Raw genomic sequence first — 11,503 nt, forward strand, 5'->3', positions numbered from 1 at the left:
TGCAATGTCTACAGTGTTAACGTACAGAAAGTATTTTATTGAGTGAATGAAAAAGAAGGAAAGAACAACTTCTTGTCCTGAAGGAACAGAGATGAATGGGTGAATGAATGAATGAATGAATGACACATAGCTATTAATCAGTAGGATCAGGACTTAAGTGAATGACTCAACTTTCATAGGAGCTCACTGTGATGACAATTGTAATCATTGTTATATGAATACATCATACACGGCAGTCTATTGACCTACCTGTAAATGTTGATCTAAAATACAATTGAATGATAAAAAACTTAAGTCACTAGATATATGAATGGTATAATTCTTCATTTTGTGAATAGATTGATGGTCAAGTTTTTCTACTACTCTAATAAATACTAAATATTTAGGGTTTATTATGTACTGGAAACAGTTTGAGACAGTTTGCTGATGTTTGATTATTTAATTCCTAAGGTCTCCAAGTGTAATTATTAAAAAAGCTAGAATTTTGATTCAGACAGACCTAGGTCTAAATCATGATCTCCCCACTTAAAAATGGAACGGTCATGAGTACATTAGCTAACTTCTCTGAGCTGCAGCTTCAAAACTCCTACAGTGAAGACAGTCACATGTACCTCATTGCAAGGATCCCATGAGGCCATGTAGGTGAAGCACCTCGCCTGGTGCTTGGCGGATTGCATATGGGAGAGCACTATTCATCATCACCATGAACAGAGGTTAAGACACCTCCTGACATCCCAACCACACCCATCCAACAGTATGTTCTGGTGCCTCACTCTCCAAACTATATTTCTAGGCCTCCTCCCTTCATTTCCATCACCTGACTTGAAGCTGGGCCATAGGCATCCCTTGTGAGCTTTCCACTCATACAAGCTTTGTAAATTCTCTCCCTGCTTCGTCTTTTTCCCTCCCCAACTCTTCTTAGCCAGAGTGATCTTTTCAAATCTTTAACTGTCTGAAGTCCTTCAATCACTTCCTTTGAAATAAATCCTAAATCCGTTATATGACCTACATAGTCTCAAAGGATCTGATCCTTACTCTCACTGTGGTTTCCCCAGAACTTTCAACATGTCACACACTCATGCTTCTGCTTGCTGCTCAGTCTTCATGACTCAGCTTGAAGGATGACTCAGAAAGGGCTTCCCAGATACTTTAATAAAGTAGGGCTTCCCATGATTATCTGTAGCCACCAATACATAAATTTCATGTTTCTGTGTTTACTTATGTATTGCCTATCTCCCTCCTCTAGACTCTAAACTCCCCGAGGGCTTGCCATAGCTGTTCTACATGCCATCAAATGGCCATCATCAACTCAGTGCCTGGAACAAACCTCTGCATTCAACAAGTATGTACTTATGCCTCTCATGTGCAAGCACAAGAACTGTAGAGTAATACACACATTAAATAAGTGATGTATTGTGTTAGCAAGTGATGAGGGCTATGGAGAAAAGCAAAACTGGAAAGTGAATAAAGAGACAGATGAGTGTTGGGATACAATATAAAGTAGGATGGTCAGAGGGGACCTCCTTGTCAGGGAACATTGAGGAGAGACTGGAGGGATATGAGGAGGAGCCATGGGGATACTCAGGAGAAGGAGTTCAGATAGAACTAAGTGCCAGGAGCCTCAGGTGGACGTCCTTGGAAATGGAAGGAACAGCCAAGGCCAATGTGGCTGGAGCTGAGTGAGTGGAGGGAAAAGCAGTAGAAGATGGGAACAGAAAGACCAGAAGAAGGCGCTGGGTCTGCGGACTTGGCTTTGACTCTGAGGAAGGGGAAGCCACTGCAGGGTTTTGAGCATAGAGGAATGCAGTCTGACTTATGTGTTAACCAGATAGATGCCTCTGGCTGTTGAGTTGAAGACTGTACTGAATATAAGGGGCCAAGAGTGAACACATAGAAGTCATTTGGGTCAGGTGAGAGACAATGGTGGTTTGGATGAGGGAAGGAGTGGTGGAATGACCGAGAAGTGGTCAGATTCTAGATGTAATTCTAAGATAGTACCGAGAGGATTTGCTGACATACTGGTTGGAGAGTCTGAGAGAAAGAAAGGAGTCAATCCAAAATTGATATTCAATAAACCTTTGTTAAGTGGCTGAGTGGGTGAATAAATGAATGAATGAATCAATCAATCAATGAATGACACATAACCATTAAACAGTAGGATCAGGATTTAAGGCGAGTTGAGTAAGACATCGAAATATGCGTTGTGATTCTTAACCTTTTAGAATTTGACAGCGAGTCTTTCTTTAGAAAAATGCACATATGTACATACATGCCAAATTTGCACATAATCCTAGGAAGCTCCAGAACCTCTTGAAATCCATCCAGAAATCCCCTCTTAAGAGAGCCTGCATGTCATCATACAAGCATGTAACCTAAAACTTGATTTTCAAAATGCAGTTTCCATGAAACCTTTGTAAAACATCTCTCGCCTGAAGTTCCCACTCGAGTCTTACAACGGATTAATGTAACAGAAAAGAGACAAATTTCACTTCTGCTTTCTATGCTTAAAAATAACCATGCCAATACACATTATTGGAATATAACACTAATTTCTAGGCAGTATCATTAAAAGTCATAATATGGGGCAATAAATCATTCTTAATACTTGTAAAGGACTAAAGGAAACTATGTTTTCTTACAGTAACACCATAAAACTTAATAAAGCACCATTTCTTTATGAATGGCTGGAACTATAATAACTCAGGCCGATAATACTGGTCTTCTCATCCTGGTAGAACTTTTAACCGGCAGATTTAGAGGACATTATTTAATAAGAAATTAGAAAATGAATTTAATAACTGCAGTTGAGGGAGTCAAATAAAAAAGTATGCTCTATGGAGGAAAAATAATAAAATGTACTTCTGGAAAGAACAGCAGTGCCGTTTTGTGTAAAGGCTAAAACAGAATATTGGGTGTTGCTGTAGTTTGTGAATTTCATAAACAACAATATAATTACTGCAAAATAATGGTACAATTCAGTTTACTCTTCACCCTGAAGTAAATCTGTAAAAACAATTCAAACGTTGCCCTCAAATTTCCAGATTATCTGTTTGATCTAAGGAATCTTGCAAGTGTGTACATACATAATATATACATACATATATATGCATATATTATATATACACACGTATGTTCATACATATATATGCATACATTATATATATACACACACATATATTATAAAACATTTAGACATCTATGTTTAAATCATATTTTTAAGCCCGCTAAGTCTTCAAGGGGAGTAAAGTAGTTTTGTGTTTGCCTTATATTTCCAATACTTTTGTTTAAATCCCAAAGACTGTTTTCCAAAGTGAGACGCTTTGCCACAGCCATAAAACTCTTTCAAGCCACGGGGGATGACAGAGTTAAAACTCTAAAAGATTAACACTGGGCTCGCTCACAGGCTTACACGCTGCCCTGAAGCATTTGTCTAAGAGCTTAAAAAAAAAAAAAAAAAGGCAAGAGAGAAAATTGCCCAAAATCTATCTCAGGAAGCACCCTCCTTCTAGGGGAAAAAACTCTGGTCCTGATGTTTTGCTGTCTGACCCTGCCCGGGTCTACATCCTGTTACCTTACTCTTGAAGAGGGCTAAGAAAAATGCCTGTCATGTTCCAGACTGATCTCCTAGGTTATGAGAGGAGTGCGAAAGGAAGTCAATAGAATTCTTCTTCACTGTGACACAGGTACCAACCAGATGACCTAAAAAATAATAACCCCTGAGCCTTAATTTAGACATTTGGATTCTATTGCCTTGCAATGGGATCGAATTATATCTACATTTTCTGTGGGTCATTTTAAAAGTGAAATATGAGAGACTACCCAGTACAAGCGAGACAGAGATAGGCAGTCAGACATTGGGCATATTAAAAAAAAAAAATCTATGAGATGTCTTGGCCCCAGAAGCAAAGATCATGTTGGTTAAATCGGGATCAAATTAAGATGTAAACTTTGGTGTGCAGTGATTGCTGTAAAATGAGAAAATACATTCTAGAAATGAGGATAATACACTCCCCATACTCGGAGTATTCGTCTATAATTCAGAATGTATTTCTGTTTGGAGTATTGGTGTTAACGTGCTTTCTTAGCAGAGAGTAGAACAGCCGTTATGGTGTATGTTATGAATGCATATTAACAGCACAGGCATTTGCATATCTGGAACTATAGTAGAAAATGCATAACAAAATTTCTTTTGAAAGATTATTGTACAAACACACTGAATCCTTGCTAAATCTTGACATAACAACTTTTTGTCCCCCTGCTTTTTTTTTAAAAAGGAAACCTAAGACATTCAAACAATAGATTAATACTCAGAAACCTCAACACAGATCTATCCCCCCTTCGCCCCACCTCACCACCCCCCCCGAAGGTTTTTATTTCATGTTCAAAGGCAGAAATAGAACAGTCCCAAATGTTTTCATCAAAAAAACTGTTTCTCATTTGTCTGCACATTGCAAAGATAAAATATAAAGTCTATCCTTGCGATGAGCTACATTGGTGATAATTTTCTACCAACATGTCACGTTACCTATTCCTTAGATTTTGAATCTCGTGTTTGCGATGCCCATAATACAGTGCAGCTTCTGGAGACTTTGCAAGTTTAGAATATGGTATAATATGGAAAATGTGTGACAGGCTTTGTGGCTCCTGATTTTTTTTTTTACTTATGCCCCTGAACATTTAAAAAATTAAATCATACGTGAGAACAAACGAAAGTCTGCATCTGCTCTTCCTAGAGAAACTCTCTGTATTGACATAAAAGGTGTGTGTTGTTTTTGAACCAAAGGCTATGCGAAAGAAACTCAATGCACCCATTACCAGTAATATAGCCCCTTAAGCGACACATTTTGAAATGCCTCTGGTACGTCTGACTTTTTTAAAAAACATAAGCTAGGCCAAACTACTTCACTTAGGTTATGAATTTATAGCCGTATTTTTATTTTTGATTTGCATGTTTAGCAGAGAAAACATTTTTCTTCTCCGTTGAGAGAGAAAAATTATTCTCCTTTACCTAGCATAATTCTCTTTTTTGCCACCTTCCCCATCTTTTCTAGAGCTGTCCAGGCAAAGGTGAGTAACTTTCAGGGGGACGGAAATGAGTGGGAGACGACAGGAGCAGAACCGCATTTGATTTGAGGCCGCCGATGCCAATCTGGAACCAAAGTGCATGAAAGCAGCAGAATTCTAAACCTTTCAAAACTGGGATTTATAAAGGGAAGGCTAACACAGATTCAACAGTTACAACTCTGCCAGGGATTACTTTAATACCAAAAGCATACTGTCTCACTTTATAGAAAGAGATTATTCAGTTGTCAAACAACAAAGGTTGTGTTTGTCCATTTTTAAACTTTTTTTTTTTTTAGTGCACTTTTTACTTTACTGATGGGCAATTCTGAAATAAAACGTTCCTTCTCTCTCTCTCTCTCTCTCTCTCTCTCTCTCTTTGCAAGGGAAGGGGGTGACAGGGGAGCAGAGAGAAGGAGAGGAAGGTAGAGTTTGCCTCTGATTTCACAGTGTATTTTATCAATAAGGCCTCTCCAATTTCGCTTAACTGGTTCTCCCCCTGCCTTCGTTAAGATACCAAAAGCGGGGAGTGGGGGGAAAGAGAAATATGTGTAAATCTGACAAAGAAAAAAACACTGGACACTGATGTAAAAATGAGGAGACTTTTAAATTGGCTGTTGGTCTAGAGGGGGGAAATGTGAGAAGAGCTTTTAAGAGAAGGAGAAGATCTTTAAGAGAAAGGAAAAAAAAAATCTGAGGGCTTCAGAAAGCAGAAAAGCTAATCTTTGATTAAAAACACTCAGCTGAATGCCAGGGAGAAGAACAAGACAAAAACCTAAGAGCTATTTCTTATGTTTGGTGTGTAGGAAACGAAATGAGAACGAGCAAGCAAGTTAACGCTGGAGAGAGGATGGGACAATGCAAGACCGAAGTTGTGACTTCGGGGAGAGGACACAGGATGTGGTCTGAAATCTTTCACGGTGGCCTCGCAGACGTCTCTGCGTTTGTTAAGAGATAAACGGTCTCCCGAAAAGTTGTTGAAAGGTACCAGCAAGTGGAGAAGGGGGGGGGGGGTGCCTGAGGATGTCTTTCACAGACCCCAGATGGAGAAACTGTTCTTTTATTCCAAATTCCTAAGAAGCACAGAAGTCGTACATGTTAATAAGAGAACACACAGACACACACCCATAAGTTACATGCCACGAAACAAAACAAGGAAATGAGGAGACCTTTGCTGATCCCTGTTCGCTTACACAAATCTTACTTTGGGTAAGCATCTCAAGACCCTTTTCCTGATTTCAGCTCCTTCTCACGGCTTCCTTTCCCTGGGTACCCAGGTGCACGAATGGGATGGTGATCTTCACAAAACGTCAACATCAACAACAACAAAACCCCCTCGCTCACACAAAAGCCCACCTTGTAAATGAATGGAATATTAACGACTACCTAATAGTTGCACCGTTGGCAGGGCGAAACTGAGCACTAACACGGCTATTTCTCCAGACTGCCAGTGGAGCCGAAGCAGCTCGAGGAGAAACGCACCTACTGTATGTGAAATGCTGGTGCAGATTTTTTTCCCTATCAGTCTAACCTTCTGTGTTGATGCATGAATGCTGGTACCCACTTACAGGGATGCCAGATGATCAGTGCAGAATGAAGGTCCCAAGAGAGAGGATCACATGGTTCTCTCTGCCCTGTGACGTCACTAGCAGATGGCATGGGTACCAGCTCTGGCAGTTGGCATCAATGTCACTTTTTAGAGATCAATGAGATAGTGCAGATATACACAGATCTAGAGACTCCAGGAGACGATGCGACACTCAGCCTGAAAAGATTTGGAAGATACAAAATGAAAACTGATTATTGAATGAAATTAAAACCTAAGGTAATATAAATAAAGATCTACTTCAATTGATGCTGGCTTTGCATGCAAGTATTTAAAGATACAGTGTCACTGTCTTATAGTATTTATATGCTCTTTGCCATCTATAACTTCTTATCATATTTCATTCTTATGATGTAATTGTCACATACTTTCACTGCTATTATGTAACACTGCAAGTATGTGGACATTACTAAGAGTTTATGTGTGTATGTGTGTATGTGTGTGTGCTGAGGGGGCTGGAGATTGTTAAATTGAAAAGTCTCTGTTTTAACGTGCCTATTTGTTTGAAGACTTTAGATGAAAATACTTGCTGCTTCACCAAACGAAAGCCAAAATTGCATTTGAAACACAAATTATTTTCCCCTTTCATTCGGGATTCTGAACACACGTGCACAATTGCAGTCAGAATCCTTGGACCGTTCCTGTCAGATATTAGCTAGAGGGAGACTTCTGTGGCTCGTAGAACAAAAACACTACGAGAGTGGTTTTTTTGTCCAGGATGATTTGAACAGCAGTAAACAGACGATCACATTTGGAAAAATTGTAAATGTAAAAGCAGTCTTAACATTTTCTTTGATTTAAAAAAAAATGCCAGTGATTTTTATTTTTTCAAATTTATTTATGCAGTTTATTCCAAATTAGCCTAATCCCCCTCCCCCTTTTTTGTGAAGGCTGGGAAAATAGTGCTCTTTTACATATTTCTTCCCTGCTCAGAAAGAAATCAGTTTTAAAAATCGGCTCTGATTAATCTTTTCTTTAAATTTGTAAATGTCAACAGCCACTTAGCTAAATTTGCAGTTATGTAATACAGCAAATAAAGTTAAGGCTGATTTCTTTTTCTAAAAAAAAAAAAAACAAAAACAAAAAAACAAAAAACAAAAAAACCCTCACAAATTTGTCAGCTAATGGAGAGATAACACTTTTTTATTTTAAAAACTGGTGTCTCTTCTTATTTTGTACTCAGGGGAATTGGAATTAATGAAATTCTGCATTGCTATATCATGTTTTGCATTTGCTGGAATTCCACGGTCCTTTTTGTGCATTAAAACCAGTTTAAAATCAAAGGGAAGTGGAGATGGTGGTGGCATTATAATGAATACTTCTTGTTCTATTTTCTTTTGATAATTTGCCTGTATAAATCGATCCTATTGCATGTGCCAATGGTTTTTTTTTTTTGTAATTACTAGTCTGCACAAACTCAAAGATTGTATTTTACGTAAAAAATCGGTCCCAGAATCAGTCTTTTTCACGTGTTTGTGCATTCTTATGATTAAGTCATTAAATATGTTTTAAGTGTATAAACTTTAAAAATGAAAACACTTTAAATATTGTGCTGGCATTTTTTCAGGTAATTTAAGATTAGAGAACCATGTTAACACTACCGTTTGATGAGTCTGTTGTAATGCCAGAATCCCAGATGTGCAGAAAGTTTTCTAGAGAATGTGAGGACCAGAAGCAAATTAAGAAACCAGAAAGCTTTTCCAAACAGATTGTCCTTCGAGGAAAGAGCATCAAAAGGGCCCCCGGAGAAGAAACCGAGAAGGAAGAAGAGGAGGAAGACAGGGAAGAGGAAGATGAAAATGGCTTGCCCAGAAGGAGGGGTCTTAGGAAAAAAAAGACCACCAAGCTCCGACTGGAGAGGGTCAAGTTCAGGAGACAGGAAGCGAATGCGCGCGAGAGAAACAGGATGCACGGCCTCAACGACGCTCTGGACAATTTAAGAAAAGTGGTCCCCTGTTATTCCAAAACCCAAAAACTGTCCAAAATAGAAACTTTACGACTGGCCAAAAACTACATCTGGGCACTTTCTGAAATTCTGAGAATCGGCAAGAGACCTGATCTGCTCACGTTCGTCCAAAACTTATGCAAAGGTCTTTCCCAGCCAACTACAAACTTGGTGGCAGGCTGCTTGCAGCTCAACGCCAGGAGTTTCCTGATGGGTCAGGGTGGGGAGGCTGCGCACCACACAAGGTCACCCTACTCTACTTTCTACCCACCCTACCACAGCCCTGAGCTCACCACTCCCCCAGGGCATGGAACTCTTGATAATTCCAAGTCCATGAAACCCTACAATTATTGCAGTGCATATGAATCCTTCTATGAAAGCACTTCCCCTGAGTGTGCCAGCCCTCAGTTTGAAGGTCCCTTAAGTCCTCCCCCAATTAACTATAATGGGATATTTTCCCTGAAGCAAGAAGAAACCTTGGACTATGGCAAAAATTACAATTACGGCATGCATTACTGTGCAGTGCCACCCAGGGGTCCCCTTGGGCAGGGTGCCATGTTCAGGTTGCCCACCGACAGTCACTTCCCTTACGACTTACATCTGCGCAGCCAATCTCTCACCATGCAAGATGAATTAAATGCAGTTTTTCATAATTAATGAGGAAAATGAAAATAAACAGTGGTCATTCACCTCCCCCGTCTAATTAAGACAAAGCAGATGCTTGTGGGCTGAGTAATTGGCACAACTCTATCTGAGGTGTTTACTAGTTCCTGAAGTGTGTTTCAACTATTGTGAGAATTTTCTATGTAATAATAAATCTCTTTTCGTATGAGGACTTCTTTTCCTTTCCTTTTGTCTGTAAAGCACTGTGATTCTGTTTCTACTGGAAGGATTTTTTTTCTTGTTTTATTTTCTTTTAAATTCACCTGATTTGGGATCCCTGGGTGGCGCAGCGGTTTAGCGCCTGCCTTTGGCCCAGGGCGCGATCCTGGAGACCCGGGATCGAGTCCCACGTCGGGCTCCCGGTGCATGGAGCCTGCTTCTCCCTCTGCCTGTGTCTCTGCCTCTCTTTCTCTCTCTGTGTGACTATCATAAAAAAAAAAAAAAATAAAAAAAAAAAAAAAAAAAAAAAAAATTCACCTGATTTGTTTGAACAAGGTGTCTAAGAATATACTGTTGAATAAAGACATGCACACAGCGTAACTCAATGTCTATTTCAGTTGTACAGTAATTATAAAAATGCATGTTATTAAAATCAGATGAATAAAATGATGTGTTTATAATTACTAGCAATTATATATTATGTATCTCTGAAAATTGAAAATTGAAAATATTGAGAATAACCCTAAGGTGACACTGATGTTGGAAGATGCATTTGAGGATGTGCAACAATATAAAAAGCTATGCAATTTTCTTTTTATTAAGGATGAATCTAAATGCATTCAATTGGTAACTATTCCTCTTCGAGTATTGCAGATGGGGCAACATGATATTTGGGTGGACGGTGTCATGATTTTGGAACAATACTTCAATCGTAAAGAAAAATTTTTCAGCACTTGTTTTGTATTTTCAGAAATTATCTGTACAGGTTTGTTATCACAATGTATAATTGTGTTTTTCCACCCCGCATTTTTAAAGCAATTAAACATAGATATTTACACTCCTAAAGGACATCTATTAGCTGTGATATTTTTGCATGATACTTATTATTTCCTGGTACACAGCTGCTCTCTAACACTCCCTCCTCCCCATCTCAGAAATATTTCTGGATCCCAAAACCGTACGAGATAAAACAAATTTCTTAAACAAAATGGCCAAAGCTCTTATAAGAATTTTTCTTTTCTTTTCTTTTTTCTTTTCTTTTTTCTTTTCTTTTCTTTTTTCTTTTCTTTTCTTTTTTCTTTTTTTTAAGTATCTTAAATGAAAGAAGAGGAGCCCATGAGGGTTAAACATCCTGGGGAAACAATGATAAATCCTGGTAACCTTCAGCTCCAGCCGAAATTCGGTGGCAAATTTCCAGCAAACACCAAGAGTGGATGTTAAAAAATGGAAGGTTTTACTCTGCGCGGTTTAACTAAGTCTGGCCGATTAGAGGCTAAATTCCGTGTGATTAAAAGTTTCCTGACAAAAGGCCAGCGGACACCCACTTGAACGGCGCCCTGGGAGCTCACCCCCTTGGGCGGGCCCGGGCCCCTTCTAGAAGAAAGACCAAGGTGGCAGTGACCTCCGTGCCGCCGCCCTCCGGCGCAGGTGCGCGCCCCCGGGGGAGCCGGGCGACAGCTGCGCGGGCCGGCGAGGTTAGAGACCCGGGTCCGCGCAGCCGGGACGGGGCGCCGGGGAGCGCCCGGGCCCGACGGCTGCTCGCGGGCGGCGGGGAGCGCGGAGGATGCAGGCGGCGTGGCGCCCCCGCGCGCGTCCCGGGGCTCGCGGGGCACCGGCTGCACTGCCCGGGGCCCGCCCGCAGTGGGCGCCCTGGGGCCGGGGGCCGCGCCCTGCGAGCCGCGCCCGAGCCGACCTCGCCGGCCCGACGCGGGGGAGGAGGCGACCTCCCGGGGCCAGGCCCCGCGAGGCTGGAAAGGGCGGCGCCCCTGCCCCGCTGCCTCCGCCGCATCGAGTGTGCCCAAGGTGCGCCGAAAGCTGCCCGTGTGCTGCCCCGCCACGCCCGCGGGACCTCCAGGGCCGAGGCCCCCGGCTCCCCCCGCGCACCCGCCCCCGAGCGCGCACCGCAGCCGCGCTCCGAGGGGCAGAGGTGCCCGAGCACCTGCTGGTGACGAGCGCGCCCTTCCCGGCGCTCGCGACAGCACCTGTTCATTCCCATCCCGCGAGGGCAAAGACGGCGGGGAAAGACGCGGACGTGTGCCCTCTAGGGGTGGAGAGAAGTCGGCCCGAGG

At 41.5% G+C, this 11,503-nt stretch overlaps 1 protein-coding gene across 2 annotated transcripts; it reads left to right on the forward strand.

Annotated features, from left to right (window-relative positions):
* Nucleotides 1-6,608: 6,608 nt before the first annotated feature.
* On the forward strand, nt 6,609-9,441 carry NEUROD6 (neuronal differentiation 6). 2 transcript variants are annotated; one of them, XM_077856310.1, is made up of 2 exons: nt 6,609-6,886; nt 8,376-9,441. In XM_077856310.1, the coding sequence occupies exons 1-2, from the start codon at nt 6,869-6,871 to the stop codon at nt 9,267-9,269; spliced, it is 912 nt and encodes a 303-aa protein (XP_077712436.1). In that variant the 5' UTR covers nt 6,609-6,868; the 3' UTR covers nt 9,270-9,441. The 2 variants fall into 2 exon arrangements, with proteins under 2 accessions (XP_077712436.1, XP_077712435.1); XM_077856309.1 differs by having other exon boundaries at nt 6,613-6,886; nt 8,235-9,441.
* Nucleotides 9,442-11,503: the final 2,062 nt, after the last annotated feature.

This window comes from Canis aureus, chromosome 18, assembly GCF_053574225.1.
Source record: "Canis aureus isolate CA01 chromosome 18, VMU_Caureus_v.1.0, whole genome shotgun sequence".
Taxonomy (NCBI): domain Eukaryota; kingdom Metazoa; phylum Chordata; class Mammalia; order Carnivora; family Canidae; genus Canis; species Canis aureus.

Bases quoted from the DNA above. Each gene is read 5' to 3' on its own strand.
- NEUROD6 (XM_077856309.1), top strand. From the start codon at position 8,256: ATGTTAACACTACCGTTTGATGAGTCTGTTGTAATGCCAGAATCCCAG.